We start from the raw sequence: 15,020 nt of genomic DNA, 5'->3' as shown, positions 1-15,020 counted from the left end.
ATAATTATTTTAATTGTCTATTACAGTATTTTTAATTTATACTTAAACGCATTTGATTATTAGAATTATATTTAGTATTACAATTATATATATTTTTTATCTTTTGGTTTGGAGACAAAAATGATCCTACATTCTACTGGATTTTTTTGAATATATTAACCACACAAGTTACTAAATTTCGCTTTTCAAATTTTATTATAATTTATATTTTTTTTAGAAAAAAATATGACAAGTAAGTTAATTCCCTTGTGATTTTTGGAAACGAGAGAAAAGAAAAATAGAAGGGAGAAAAATTGCCACCTTGTAAATGCCATCTGTATTTATAAAATAGTAGAGAAACAAAATTCATAAACTCAAGTTATTAAATAAAGTAATTATAAATAGTTCATAATAAACTTAATAGTTCAAGTTTTACTTATTAGCTAAACGAAGTTTCAGATTAAAGAGAAAATTAATATTTTATTTATAGAGTCGAGCCCTTAAGTTAATCAATTTATAACCATATTTAAAAAAAAAAATTTATTGGAAGCTTGACAATTATTTGAGAGGTCGCGAATATGCCAATTCAATTTACTGGGACAAATTTTTCACAAGGTAATTTTTCTAAAATAAATTGAAAACATAAACTTAATATTAATTTTTTTCTACATAAATAGGCTGAACTCACAAATCAATGAAGCGGAACCAATGAATCACAGATTTTAAGTAATTATATTTAAACCATATTCACTTTTTACCCATGAAAAATCATTCTTCGCCGTCGCTCGACAACGCCACCGGCACAACCCGCCGTACCGGGTGGCGGAAGAGGGCCCACTATGCACCGTCGCAGGGTGTGCCACGTGGACACGACCCCCTGCCTTCCGTATTTTTTCAGGGGTAGTTTCGTCCGAGAAGGCCGAAGATTAAACATAAAAGAGGCGTCATCAAATCATTAGTGCGTCTCCATGTCGATGCCGACGGAGGTGGCCCACGCGGAAGCGACGAGTGCGGGGGCGGGGGCGTGGGGTGGATTAGATTATCGTCCCCACCCACACCGTTGATGGCGGTGCATTCCACCCAAAGCGCAATCTGGACCGTCCGATTCCAACGGCTGTGACGGAGCACGTCGAACTCCGTTGGTGATTATCTGACACGGTAAACCGTTTATTAAGATGACCCTTCATCGTCGTCATTAACAGAAAGCTAGAAATTAGAATTTAGAGAGAGAGAGAGAGTGTGTGTTGGTGAAGAAGATCCTCTTTTTCCATGGGGGATTTAATTAAAGGGTGGGAAATTTTTTAAAGGCTGATGAGAGAACAGACATGCGCTCTGCGACTGCTTCGTTCATGCCTACCCCTCTGCTGTGTTTCTCATCTTCTTTTGGCTTCTTTTGTTTCTGGGTGTTGTTTTAATCTTTTGATTGAGCGTGGTTTGTAATTGGTTGTACGAAGCTTCTTGTAGCAAGAGAGAGACAGGGAGAGAGGGGCACCTGCGCAGACATCGAGGTTGAGCTAAGCTGGGGTTTTAGGGAGGGGGAAGGGGTGAGTTTGGAGCTTCTGCAGGGTTGAAGACAAGGAGGGATGGGGGTGGGGAGAGGAGTGATTTGAAGGGAAATAAGTTGGTTGAGAATTGTTGATTGTTGGTTTGTAGGAAATGTTAATGTAACAGGGGCCCGATTGGAATATTAATCTTCTGCCAAATTTTATTCCAGGGGAGAGGTAGCTAGCTAATGGGATTTTCATGAACTTAATTGATTTTTTTTTTTTCATCGGCGGAAGTTTCGAGGGGTAATTTCATTTTCCGCAAGCAAAATCAAGCATACAATCTGGTGAAGCTATTTATAGAACCATAAGCAATTAGAAAGCCCAGAATTAATCAGTTCTAAAGAAGGAAGGTTTATTGATCGAAATTTGAAGACTTCAGCAGGTAACAATTCAAGTCGTATATGCTTAAAGCGGGTTCGCGAGGGTCCCTGAGGCGAATTTGAAGCAGCAAAGGAAAGGAAGCTGTGAAGAAGTAGAAGAATCAGAGACGTTGCTCTGGTTAATTAACTATACTCGTAATATATAATCGTCACGATCGTGAAATGGCAACTTATAATCAGTCAGAAATGCAAGAGCCCAGTATTGATACGGATAAGCTTAGCTACGAAATCTTCTCCATCCTCGAAAGCAAGTTCCTCTTCGGCTACGACGATCAGAATAAGCTCTGGATTCCCAAAAACATCGAACCCAAAACCGAAGTTTCAGCTCCACCACCTAACGTCGACAATGGAGGGGTTACAGCAATTAAAAACCAAAGAGGCAAAATCTGCATTCTCAGCATAGACGGCGGAGCCATGCGAGGCATCGTCACCGGCAAAGCCCTTGCCTACCTCGAACAAGCTTTGAAGACCAAATCGGGAAACCCAAACGCCAGAATCGCCGACTACTTCGACGTCGCCGCCGGCACGGGCATCGGAGGGATCTTCACCGCCATGCTCTTCGCCACTAAGAACCACAGCCGTCCCATTTTCCACGCCGAGGACACGTGGAAGTTTCTCGCCGACCAGGGGAAGCGATTTTACCGCCCGTCCTCATCGAGTTCCGGTTCTTCGGGTGGGTTCCTCCGACGGCTTCTGCGCGGCGGCTCCGGCAGCTCTGCCACGGTGGGGCTGGAGAAAGCGGTCAAAGAGGTGTTTACGGATAACGGTCGGAATCTGACGTTGAAGGACACGCTGAAGCCGGTTTTGATACCGTGCTACGACCTATCAAGCTCGGCGCCATTCCTGTTCTCCAGAGCGGATGCGCTCGAGACGGACAGCTTCGACTTCCCGCTATGGGAGGTGTGCCGGGCGACCTCCGCCGAACCAGGGCTGTTCGAGCCGGTCCTGATGCGGTCCGTCGACGGGCAGACGCGGTGCGCGGCGGTAGACGGCGGGCTCGCTATGAGCAACCCGACGGCGGCCGCGATCACGCACGTGCTCCACAACAAGCAGGAGTTCCCGTTCGTACGAGGGGTGGAGGATATTTTGGTCCTTTCGCTTGGCACGGGGCAGCTTCTGGAAGGCAGCTGCGAGTACGAGCAGGTTAGGGGGTGGAAGGCCAAGGACTGGGCTCGTCCCATGGCTCGGATCGCCGGTGACGGTGCGGCGGACCTTGTGGACCACGCGGTGGCGATGGCGTTCGGACAGAGCAGGAGCAGCAACTACGTGCGAATCCAGGTGCGTGCCTGAATCTAACGTGCGCCGCGCGCGTGCGGGCGTAGAATAGTGTGGGATGACCCTTTTTGCCATTTTTGTGCGTGATGCCTGAAACGGCCGGCATCTTGGGTTGGGTTTTGACCCAGTTCATCATCTGGGTCAGATTTTATCACTTCCTAACCTCAAATCTTTGCTGTTTTCCAAATTAAGTGGTGGGTTTTTTCCCGGGTCTGGGTCGGGTTTTCTATAAATATTTGTTTTGTGAGATCAAATTTGGGAGCCCCAACCAAATGAGGCTTTCTGATTACTGCATTTGGTGGATCTTTGAACCGGGTAACTGGATTTCTTTCTGGGTTTTTGAGTTTATGGGCATGCCAAAGTATTTGGATACCAAGTCGCCTAAATTTCAAACCTTTCAACGTTCATCTAGATAAAAAATATTTGCTTTTTTCGCATTGAAAGTTCGATTCCCAAAAATGGGGATTTTAATGCTGTTCTTGTTGTTTGTGCCCAAATTTTAAGCACACGAATTGGGAATCGGGAGGCGTTTGGGTCTATTTTTTTTTGGGTCTATTTTGACCCAAGAATTGGTGTCATCTGGAGAGCTGCAATTTGGATTTGCCACTCACATCGCATGTTTCAGCTTATTATTTATTATTCCTTTCTCATTTTTTAGGTTCTTCTTGATCCCCTTGCGTATGGGACAAAGTATGCGCTGTCAATGTACAACACACTGGTTTCTAGGGTTTACTATACTTGGACCACCTTAATGTTTTGCACATAAATTCTGCTAAAGGAAGTGGGGTTTTCTCTTCCCAGCCCATGCCCACTGGTGGTTGGGTTTTTCTCAATTTAGCTAATAAAGCAGACAATTTTCTTGCCTTTTAAAAGCAAACTCTTTCCTTTCATAAGTTTCATTTTCTCCTCTAGGAAGTCATTACTTCCATTACACCCTCTAATGTCTGAAACAGTGGTTCATTTTTTCTTGTTTCCCATTTTGGGTTTCAAAGTTGTCCCCCTCCTGCCTGCCGTCCCAGTTCATGATTTTATGACTTTTGCAATCAATGTGTCTTGAAAATTGAAATTGTTACTAGAGTAGCTAGCTAAATGGGATTAATTATGAGTGTTTAACTATTTATATACAAACATATTAATCTCTAATCACAATTTTGGGTTGACAGGCTAATGGGTCAAGCGCCGGGCGATGCGGGGCCAATGTGGATACAGACCCAAGTGCTAGCAATGTGAAGATGTTGATAGGGGTGGCAGAGGAAATGCTGAAACAGAAGAATGTTGAGTCGGTGATGTTTGGGGGGAAAAGGATTGGAGAGCAGAGCAATTTCGAGAAACTGGACTGGTTTGCCGGAGAACTTGTGTTGGAGCATCAGAGGAGGAGTTGCAGAATAGCTCCCACTGTTGCTTTCAAGCAAGCTGCCCCAAAACCCACCCACCCTTCTCCCAATGTTAATCATTTGAAAATTGAAAACAAGAGGTAAACTTTACCCTTCCCATGATCTTATTTTTTATCTTATTTTTAAATAGCTGCAATCATATTTTTATACTTTCTCCACCTGGCCTTCACTAAGCGCCTTTAGTTAAAAAGCAGGACTCCTGTTTTCAACACGTCTCGATCAGTCATCCTGATTTTCTTACTAGTTAATTGAAATTTGATGAACCCAACACTTTCTTTCTTGTGAATTGGTTCTTTACCCTTTCTTTTCTTAACGAATTGGGTGAATAGTGATCAACACTAATCACGAGTAAACATATGTTGGGATTGTCAGTTTGCGAGTCTCGTGGGCTTCCAGTGTCGTTTTCTTCTTGGATCTGTGGGATCAAATGTTACAACAGTCGGTGGTTGTTGCCATTGTTTAGCAGAAACCCCGAGGGTATGTGATAATCAGATTCGTAGTGTGTGTGTGTGTGTATGTGGGGAAGGAGGCCCCCTTTGGCTCCTGCTGTCGGCCTACCGACACTAGTTTCTGGTGAGGGATAGGCATCGTCGCACTGTCGCAGTATATTGGTTATAGTAAAGGGATATACCTAGAAGAGTAGAAGGTGGTTGTGTTCATTTGAATAGTAATCAAATCCCTGTGGTCCTAGACACTTCCGTAGTCCGGAAAAAGGAGCTTCTGCTGTGTTCATGTGTGTGGGCAAAGCCCATTCTTTTGCTTTACTGTCTAAGATCAAGACCACTTTCACTTTCACTTTCACTTTTCATTTTGGTTCTAACAGTGGCTCCCTCACTTGGTGGAGGACCTTTAAATTGTTTAACCTTCCTTTGAATTTCTCTTCAAATTTCATACTATTCATTGTGTTCTTCCTTAAGGGGCAGTCCAATGCTTTCATCATTAAATATTTATGGTAGAGCTTTCAAATTTAAATTAACTTTTGAGATTGAGTGAAGAAGGATTTGGTTGTAAGATGCAGAATGAATGGATTACTTAATGGAACCAAAAGAACTAAGACGTCCTTCAAGATGTTCACAGGTGTCATTCACAATTCTGTCTGGTCTACTTTTTGTTTTTGTTTTTAGTCTTGTTCCTTTGCTTCACTCTCCGTTGGACGGGGTTCTTGATTTGAAGTGTCATAGCACCGTGGTCCAATGAAGGGTGTCTGTATGCGTTCCAAAGGCAATGAACTTAGGTGCGGTCATTTGTCATATGCTCGTATAGATACCAAAAAGATGTTATTTGTGTATCTAGTAGTCTAGAAAAAGAAGTATGAAAGAATTTCTGTCCATGAGATTTCATTATCCTTCTTTATTTAGGATCTCTTGGTTAGGTTAGGCTAGGCTTTCTTGACAAGTCTTCTTCTGACCTTTGAAAACTGAAAAAGTAAGAAAAAAAAAAATTTATTATCAGTTTTATCATCTTATTATCTTTAAACATTTTCTTGAAAAAGTATAGTCAGCTGGTTTTTGAGGTTGAAATTCTAAACTTTACAACAATAAGTTACGGTAAAATATATAACATTACTTTAATTTTGAGTGCTATTTGGTTAGCAATTTTAAGATATGCCCCCCTCAAATATCATTTTAGGAATCACATTTTGAGAATAAAATGTTGAGAATGTATTTATTTGCCTTGCCTTTTGGGATCCTTAGGAACGATATTGTCACGACAACAAATGTGAGAATGGGATCCCACAAAACAACCGGTCACCCAAGGTTTCAATCTCGAAAAGGTGCCGCAAGGGTCCCCCAGTTATGTAGCTTAGGCCTAATGGGAACTTAATTAACAAAAAAATTAAATAACAGTAATAGTATCACGAGATAAAATAATGCTTAATATAAGCATTTTATGGGTCTACTTAGAGGGCCCTAGAAACATAATCAATTTAAATTTGTGAGCTTCAATCATTAGATTCACAGGCTTGTTTTTGGAATATTTTGAATTGCCTTCTCTTTTCTTTTCTTTTATACCTGACCCACTTGGCATTGAAGGAACTTGATTAGAATTTAATGATAGCCCAATGGCAATGATGAAACCAGACTAATTCTTTAGTTGGCACAGGCAAATATGATAATTAGTGGGTACTGAAGCATATTAAGTGGAATTCCCCTGGGGTGGGGCATCATTTAACTTGCTTTAATTAGAACTTAAAAGTCACCCGAAAACTGGTTGGGGTAAATTGAGAGGGAAACAATAAAGAGAAAGAATAAAGTCAGCAGTTCAAAAAGAAGAGAAAGTAAAAAACATGGGCTCCTACTACAAAATATTTCACCTCATTGGGGGCAGTAATTTGTATTTTGCCCCTCATCATGTAGCTCCATGACCAACAAACAGTCTTCGTTGTCCTTGAACTGACTGAGAGCCATTTTTTGTTTGGGTTTTATGATGGCTGATAAATGCAATGCACTTAGGTTAGATTTATTTTTATTTTTTATTTTTTTCAACTCCTTAGGCAAGTGACATAAGTAATTGCATAATTATTTTACAATTTACTGAGCAAAAAGTTATTTTACTATTTTTTTAATACTTTGTTTGGTTCGCATGAATTATTCCCCTCAACCCATTTTGAATAGAAAATTTTTCTGTTGTGTGCAGGGAAAGATAAATTAGAGAGAGAGAGAGAGGAAAGCAAGCATTTAGCATAGTAAGCTCTTACTTGTGAATGGAGGAGATAGGAAGAGACGAAGAGTTCAGGGAATTGAATGGAAAGGACAAAGAAGAGTACCCTAAAAAAGTTGGGGAAGATCTCAGTGGGATTCTCTGCCTGCATGCCGGGGGGCGGGGACAACCATTGTGGTGTCCCCTCCACCTTTCTAAGCAAGGCAAGTAACCAAAAAGAAAAGCCAACGCAAGATGCAGGCAGGCAAGGTCAAACACCATCAATCCACTTTGAATCCCTTCATTATTTTCATCTCAAAAATTTATGCTGAGGAACCCAAAAAAAAAAAAAAAAAAGACTTGTCCCCTCTGCCCCTTCCCTTGCGTTGCTTTTTTTTTCTTCTTCTTCTCTCTCTTAGATTATTTCTTTTGATTTGCCCTTTCATTCTTATATCTCAAATATCTAGTGGGTGGTGGTGGGTTTCTTCTATTGTGATTTGTGAAGAAATCCCAGAAATATGGCCATGATTCTCTGACCTCTGGTATTCTTTTTTTTTTTTTGGGTTGGTTGGTTTATTGTAATCATGTTGAGTATAGATAGTAGTGGTGGAGAAGAGATATGAGGGTGGTGGGCAGCTTTTTGAAGCAACCAACAACCATATCTCCTGTGAATGTGACTGGTTGAAGGTCCAATATGGGGCCTGGGTCTGGGTGCATGGGAACACCCTTCTGTATGCAGGAAAAAAGGGAATTTTTTTTCTTCTCCTCCTCCTCATGAACCTAGTAAGTATTGAGTGTTGGGGTCCTCAATTTGATTTTTTTTCTCCTTTGGAATATGTTAATGATCTTGTGATTGTTTGGATCAAAAGAAAATCTGAATTTTGTTCTCATTTTCTTTTCTGCGACTGAGTGAGTCGTGGTGGGGGGTGATGACCGATGATGGATGGTTTTTTCACGGGAACGGTGATTGAGTTGCTTCCCGCGTGCGTGCCCTTGGCGGAATCATTCATCATTGGCGGGTGCGTTTGAGAGTTCTCCACGGAATTTGTCATGCCTTGTCGTTGCCTGCCTATTTATTAATTAGCCTCTTCTTTAATAAAAGTATACACACACACACACACACGAAGGAACAAATATTAATCCTTTTATTCTTTCTTTTCTCTATGACTACTATTTATTAAAAATGAATATTGTTTAAATATAATATAAATTGAAAATAAAGAATATTTTATAACATATAAAATAAAAATTTTATTTTTAAATTCACTATTATTTTATTTTCTTTTAAACTTTTCTTTTTTCAAAAAATAATTAAACATAAAAAAGAGAAGTAAGAGCGTGACATTCTTTTGTGAGTTAGCAACGTGCCTAAAATCATAAATAGTCATTATGCAAGAATCTAAAAATGACTCTCTTATAAGTTATTTTGGACATTATATGAAAATCGAAAATATTTATATTGTACCGCAAAGGGTCTAAAACAATTGGGCACTTGATCAATTAAATAATTGTATTCTCTTCAGATTTGTCTCTATTAATTTTATGCTCTTCATCCCATGTTAATTTTCGAACTGTTACTAGTCTTTTGGCTCCGGTTAAAAGAAATCCTTAGCCTCATTTGTTGACCTATTTTCAAATATCTTTCTCTTTCAGAGCATATTTTAAATTTATATTTTTATACAATGATATTTTGTTTGCAGCTTATATTTTTTCCCCCTTATGATATTCAACTATGTTATATCAATATTTATTTTCAACTTTATCTATATACAATTCAATCAACCATTTACCTGAAAGTTATACTTGCTGCCTGGTTTTCTTATCTTTTACCTTTATAGATTTTAGCTACACATGTACTTTATAATATGTAGAATTTAATATACATTTACCTTGATAGGTTTACAATGTGAATCGGACTTTGAGTGCACGTCTCTTTCTCAAATAGAAGATGTTGGGGGTGGGGAATTTTAAATTTGGATATTTGAAAGAAATGGGCGTTGACTGTTGAAAGAGTTTGAGATAGTATTACTAGGTTTACCGCCAATAAAGGAAGTATTTGATTGGGAAGATATTTTAATATTTTTGAATGTAACACTTGTATTTTTTATTTTTACATTCATTTTAGAATAAGAAAGTGAGATAAGGAAATTCTCATATTCTCTAAAAATGAAGAAGATTATGCAAAATTCCCATCGACTTTTTCAAAACTCAAACTCAAAACGCATTTTAAACAATTCCAGTCAAGTTAGACAAGGTTGGACGACTACGTGAGCACCCCAACCCTAAGGCCTAAAGACCTAAACCAAATAATAAATTTTTAGAGTGCAAAATTGAAGTAGGCAAAGGAGAAGGAATGGGTTGGACCACATCGCATCACTAGGAGTCTAGGAGGTAGAGCCTCTAGGGCTTTTTTGGGGCGCATGCAACATAAGTGAGTCCAACGCAACTTGGTCCCCAATCTGAGTTTGGATTGGATCCAACAACATAGACTTTGCGGGGGTGGCCACTAATCGTATGTCAAAGCCTATTGCCCCTTTTCTTCCTTTCCGTCCCATCTTACCAAAAGCCTCTCTCTCTCTCTCTCTCTGAAGTGTGAAAGTGAAGGGTGGAGAGAGATGGTGCTTCGTAGCATTTGGGAACGTGTTAATGGATGGCCTGATTTGTGTGTTTGGGAGCCAGTGGCGGATGTTGGGGTGGCTTTTAATGCTAAAGTAGTTGAGCTTATATATATAAATATAATGACATTACATTCCTAATAATAATTTTGATCAAGCCTCTTGATTAGTATGTTATATTAAAAGAAATGGGCTCCAGAAAGTATTATCATCCTCCATCCGTCAGGCTCCCAACTTGTCCTTTTTCCCTTTGTCTTTGTCCTTGCTCCATCACCGAAAAAAAAAAAAGAAATCCTCCTCATCTTCAACAATTAATGGAGAGCATTAATTGCAGTTATCTTTTTCTTCTAGCTAGCAATGTCTGTCTGTCCTAACTCAGAAAATCTAAACATGTTTCTAGTCAAAACCTAATTAAAAGACGGGCATGCCTAATGAAACCTAAGATCTTTTACGCAATATCCATTAGTTTAAAGTAAGTATCAAATTTAAACTTCAGGCGTAGCCAATAGGAGAAATAGGTGAAAATACAATTACCATCGTTAAAAAAAAAAAGAGAAAGAGAAAGAGAGAGAGAAAGAGGGCACTCTTTCAGAATACATATATAGGATGTGCGTGTTGTTAAAGATGTAAAAAATTTTAATATGTTGTTTTTAAAGTTGCTCATTGGAGACATCCTCCTTCAATGGACATATATATGTCGGCCAACATTTTCTATTACAAAACCATGATTACTTAATAAGAAATTAAAAAGTATGTGGTAAATTTGAGTGAAAGCATTTTTTAAAATGCATATCATATTAGAACTTTGGAACCTTTATTAAATAGAGTGCCAAATCTTTAAGTAGCTCTTATTTAAAATTCATTATTACTCGAACACATAAAAGGCTAAATGTAATTTTCAAATTTTGTATGAACTAATAAAGGAGCTAGGCGCCCACGATACATCACCATAAAAAATATTCCTACGGAAACATGGCTCTAATTAATATAAAAGACGTTCAAACCCAAAGAGGATAAAAGAAAACTCCCAAAAGACAAATAAAAAAGGATGAAATGGGAAAAGGAAAGAGAAAGCATATCAATAAATAAAACAAATGGGAACCTTTGATTGTATTCCAAGGGATAAGTCTTCGTCACTTGATTAATTAAAGGATCATAATGTAGAGGCTTCCTTCCTTTTCTCCCTTTCTTTCAAGCCATTATTCAATATGAAATTATTTACAATTCTTTGCTTGCCCACCAAACATCTTCATTAAACACATGCATATACACGGTATAATTTACTAGAAATTTATTAATTTAGAATCTCTCTCATCTCATATCTATTTCCACCCTAAAAATTTAAATATAAAACCTTCGAGTATAAACCACTCTTTAAGGTTCATTGAATTTGAATTGGGTAAAAGCTCACATCTCTTTTCACTTCAAAATTCAAGTATGAAAATTCAAATGTAGAAGTTTTCATTCCCTCTTAAAATCTCAAATCAAAACATACGAAACTTTAATATATAAAAAGTTTTAAACTCTAATCATTCAAATGGTCAAGCATATGTATATAAATATATTAAAATTGGCTCTCCTAACATTGCGAATCTCTCATATATGGAATGTGTACATAACTAGGTCTACAGTGGAAGCCATTCTCACTTTAATAAGGGAATCCGCTTTAGCTTTGTCTGCTTAATAAATGAGTGCTTATCTTTTTCTTTTTCTTTTTTCACTCTTTCTCATAAATAGAAGGAGAACCCATGCACCTCCCTCCACAAACTATATACATTTATATATTAAATATCTGTGCTTCTAGATAATAATGATGACCTTAGCCCCTGCACTTCGTTGATTCTTCTCCCGTGCATTTATCTTTAACTTAATTTAATCTCTCCTCTCTCTCTCTGTCTCTCTCTGATTATTAAATATTATACTTTTATTTTTACATATACACATAATGATCAGTAGTATTCAATGATTATATTCATTGAACTAAAGTATAACACAATTTTTAAAAAATTAAATTTATAAATAAAGACGTAGCCACTATTCATAAACCCCATATATATATATATAGAAAAATAAATGTTATTCCTTCTAGCTTGGAATTGGAGATGAGTGAAGCATCAACCCCAGCTGGATATATTATATTATATACTAAAAATGAGCACAATTGAACATAAAAATCATATGAGATTCTCTTCTGAGTTGCGAACTTTGAAAACTTTTGCTTAATTTATTTGTTATTGAGAGAGCAGAAGGTTGGCAGGAGCAACATATATATATATATATATATATATATATATATATATATATATATATATATAATTGAACAGTCTTTCAACATGTAGTATTTTATGATATCATTATTCTTAAAATAATTATTATATTTTCAAGAATCAAGTTTGTTCTGATTTATAATTAATAATTATTATGCTCCTTTCTGTTAGAAAATATTTTTCAACAAAATATACATATATATATATATATATATATATTTTAAATTTTGTTGTTTAGTTGGGAAAAATAAGCTTCATTTTCTATTTTAACTTTTAAATAATTACAAAAAATATTATATTATTTTCAAATTTTCAACATTTGTATAAAAGGGTGAAAACATTCCACCCTAGAAAATAAATTTTTTTCTACAACCTTAGTTTTCAGTTCTCCCCCTCCCCACCCCCATACTTTCTCTTTTAAATGTATAAATGTATGTACGGCTCAAATCCTATGAAGATTCCTATAGCCTATATATTTCATGGTGCATATAAGAAAAAAGAAGGTCAATAAATTCAAACACCTAAGATTAAAGAATTAGACAATCATTAAATAAGGACAATGTATAATAATCACAAGCATCGTTGTCAAGAAAATAATTATTAAACCCTTACAAATTTTCTCTAAAAACTTTTCAAAATTCTCCACATAATTATGGAAATGTTGAAGAAAAACATGAGTTCTAATTAGAATCACTATAACTATAATAATTTATAGATATAGAAATGATCAGAAGCAAAAATCTTTAGAGATGCATTTGTATTTGTGAGCATGTATGGGAATGAAATGAAATAAATTCATGACATAAAAATAAGAGCATTATGAGCTTTGTTATGAAAACGATAAAAAATAGTCAAATTTGACCAAAATCGATAAAAACTAAATAAAGTTGAATTGATGATTTGATCAATTTGCATATAACTTTTCTATTAAAAATTATCTTCACAATAAAAATAAATATCCTCATTCAATATGCATAGGAGTGTAAGTGAGTCAAACTTGTTTATAAGCTATTCAAACTTGACTCTTCACTCAATTTGACTCTATTCTATTCAAGTTCAAGTTTGGTAATAGTAATACTACTCCGGTCCAATTTTGAATTTAATAAAACATTTTAATTTACTATTGTTATATTATATATGTCATGTAACATATTTTTATAAATATATTTAATATTGTGTGTACATTATATATGTTTATATATGTATTTAATATTAATTTATAATTGAATAGAGCTTAATCGAGTCAAGCTTGAATTTTATGAACTTGTAGTCGATTCGAGTTTGAGTTTAACAATAATAAAATTGATCGAGTTGGAGTTGAGTTTCGAAATTTAACATTTTCAAGTCAAGTTCAATTTGAGTACTTTATTATGTTGACTCAACTCGAATACAACCCTAATTATCACCTCTTAAAAACACTATCCCCACCGCATCCTTACAATTATGGGTGTAAGCAAATCTAGTCAGCACACAACTAACTTAGATTTGACTCGTTTTATAAAACTTGACTCAAACTCGACTAAACTCAACTTGATGCTATTCAAATTTTAGTTGAACTCAAGTTAGTTGAATAATTTAATGAGTTAAGTTTGAGTTTCACATTAATACTTGTGAACCTAATTGAGTTTTAATAATTTTTTGCACTATATAAGATATATATAATATTATTTTATAATCAAATTGAGTTTAATTAAGTTATCTTCGAGTTTCAAGAACTTGTAGAATTGAGCTAAATTTGAGTTCAATGATTTTGAGATCAATCAAGTTCAAGCCAAATTTTAAGTTCAAAATTTTCAAATAGAGTCAAGAGTGTCTCACCGTGTCTCAATTCAAATGTGTCCTATCCACAAGCCAAAATAAGGAAATTTGTGTTGCAAGCCCAGCTTAACCTTACTCCCATGCCTTTTGGCTTCTACAACTACCGACTTCAAACCTTATATCATCATCGAAGAATTGGGTAGGATTTTGCTATAGAAGTGTGAGAGATATATCCATCATCATTGTATTTTTTCAAGGGTCCTTACACATGTCAAGTTGAACCTAAACTATATCCCGAGGACAGTGTACCCTGAATTTGGCAAACTCAATGGAAAGTCTCACAATGCAAGAGAACACTTACTCTCCGTTTGTGAGCATGAATTTTAAACTTTCAATTTGAATTCGGATGAATTTGAATAAATTTCAATACAATTTTACATTATATTTTAAATTAAATTCAATATAAATTCAAATCCAAAACTTCTCCAAAAAGTTAAATGAAAACAATAAGGGTATATGGCTTGAGCCTTGATGGCTCAAGGATTTTTCCAAATCAATCGTTTATGGTGAAGGTGTACAATTGATATGTACATTGGACTGGTTGAATCTTGAGGTCAAATGTGTCTATCACCTCCACAAGAAAGCTTTCCCAATTCAAAAAAGAATTTTACAAAAAGAAAAAAAAATGACTATGTTTGACCTAAAGAACTTCATAGAGAAGTTTTAGAACAAACTGAAATACAAAATGATTTAAATTAGGGAGGGCAGGAAAATGACAAATTTTAATCATGTTTTTCATGCTTGATTAAATTGAATTTAAAAAATTTTTTTTTTTCTTTGTTCTATATATACGTTTTCCTTTTCAGACTCGCACTGTAATTTTACCGCAAGCCAGATGTCCTAGAACCCATCAACTTGATTTGCTCTTAACATGAAGCAAAAACATTAACACTTACACAGACAAAAGGCTCAAGTGAAAGCGGATGATTTGGGGACTACCTGGAAGAAGAGATGGTGCCATAAGCTACAGATAGGTAGGCAAAAACCATTCTTCACTCCCTGAAAAACCTTAACAGAAAATTTTGAATTTACCTCATGAATTGAGAATAGGAAGGGAAAAATTCTCAAAATGTTTAGGGCAATTTATGAAAAGTAAAGAACTTGC

The 15,020-nt window shown here is 36.2% G+C and overlaps 1 protein-coding gene across 1 annotated transcript; it reads left to right on the top strand.

Annotated features, from left to right (window-relative positions):
- Positions 1 to 949: 949 nt before the first annotated feature.
- LOC131165640 (patatin-like protein 6) lies at positions 950 to 8,105 on the top strand. The gene is made up of 3 exons (XM_058123592.1): positions 950 to 3,184; positions 4,345 to 4,655; positions 7,213 to 8,105. The coding sequence occupies exons 1-3, from the start codon at positions 2,069 to 2,071 to the stop codon at positions 7,220 to 7,222; spliced, it is 1,437 nt and encodes a 478-aa protein (XP_057979575.1). The 5' UTR covers positions 950 to 2,068; the 3' UTR covers positions 7,223 to 8,105.
- Positions 8,106 to 15,020: the final 6,915 nt, after the last annotated feature.

This window comes from Malania oleifera, chromosome 10 (genome assembly GCF_029873635.1).
Source record: "Malania oleifera isolate guangnan ecotype guangnan chromosome 10, ASM2987363v1, whole genome shotgun sequence".
In the NCBI taxonomy this organism is placed as follows: domain Eukaryota; kingdom Viridiplantae; phylum Streptophyta; class Magnoliopsida; order Santalales; family Ximeniaceae; genus Malania; species Malania oleifera.
Note: the sequence above shows the minus strand (reverse complement) of the source record. Positions and strands in the feature narration are given on the sequence as shown.

What these genes read in the sequence shown, in the direction of transcription:
- LOC131165640 (XM_058123592.1), top strand. Translation starts at nt 2,069, where the DNA reads ATGGCAACTTATAATCAGTCAGAAATGCAAGAGCCCAGTATTGATACG. An exon ending in GCAACTACGTGCGAATCCAG is followed by an intron (nt 3,185 to 4,344) that starts GTGCGTGCCTGA and finishes TTGGGTTGACAG; the next exon opens with GCTAATGGGTCAAGCGCCGG.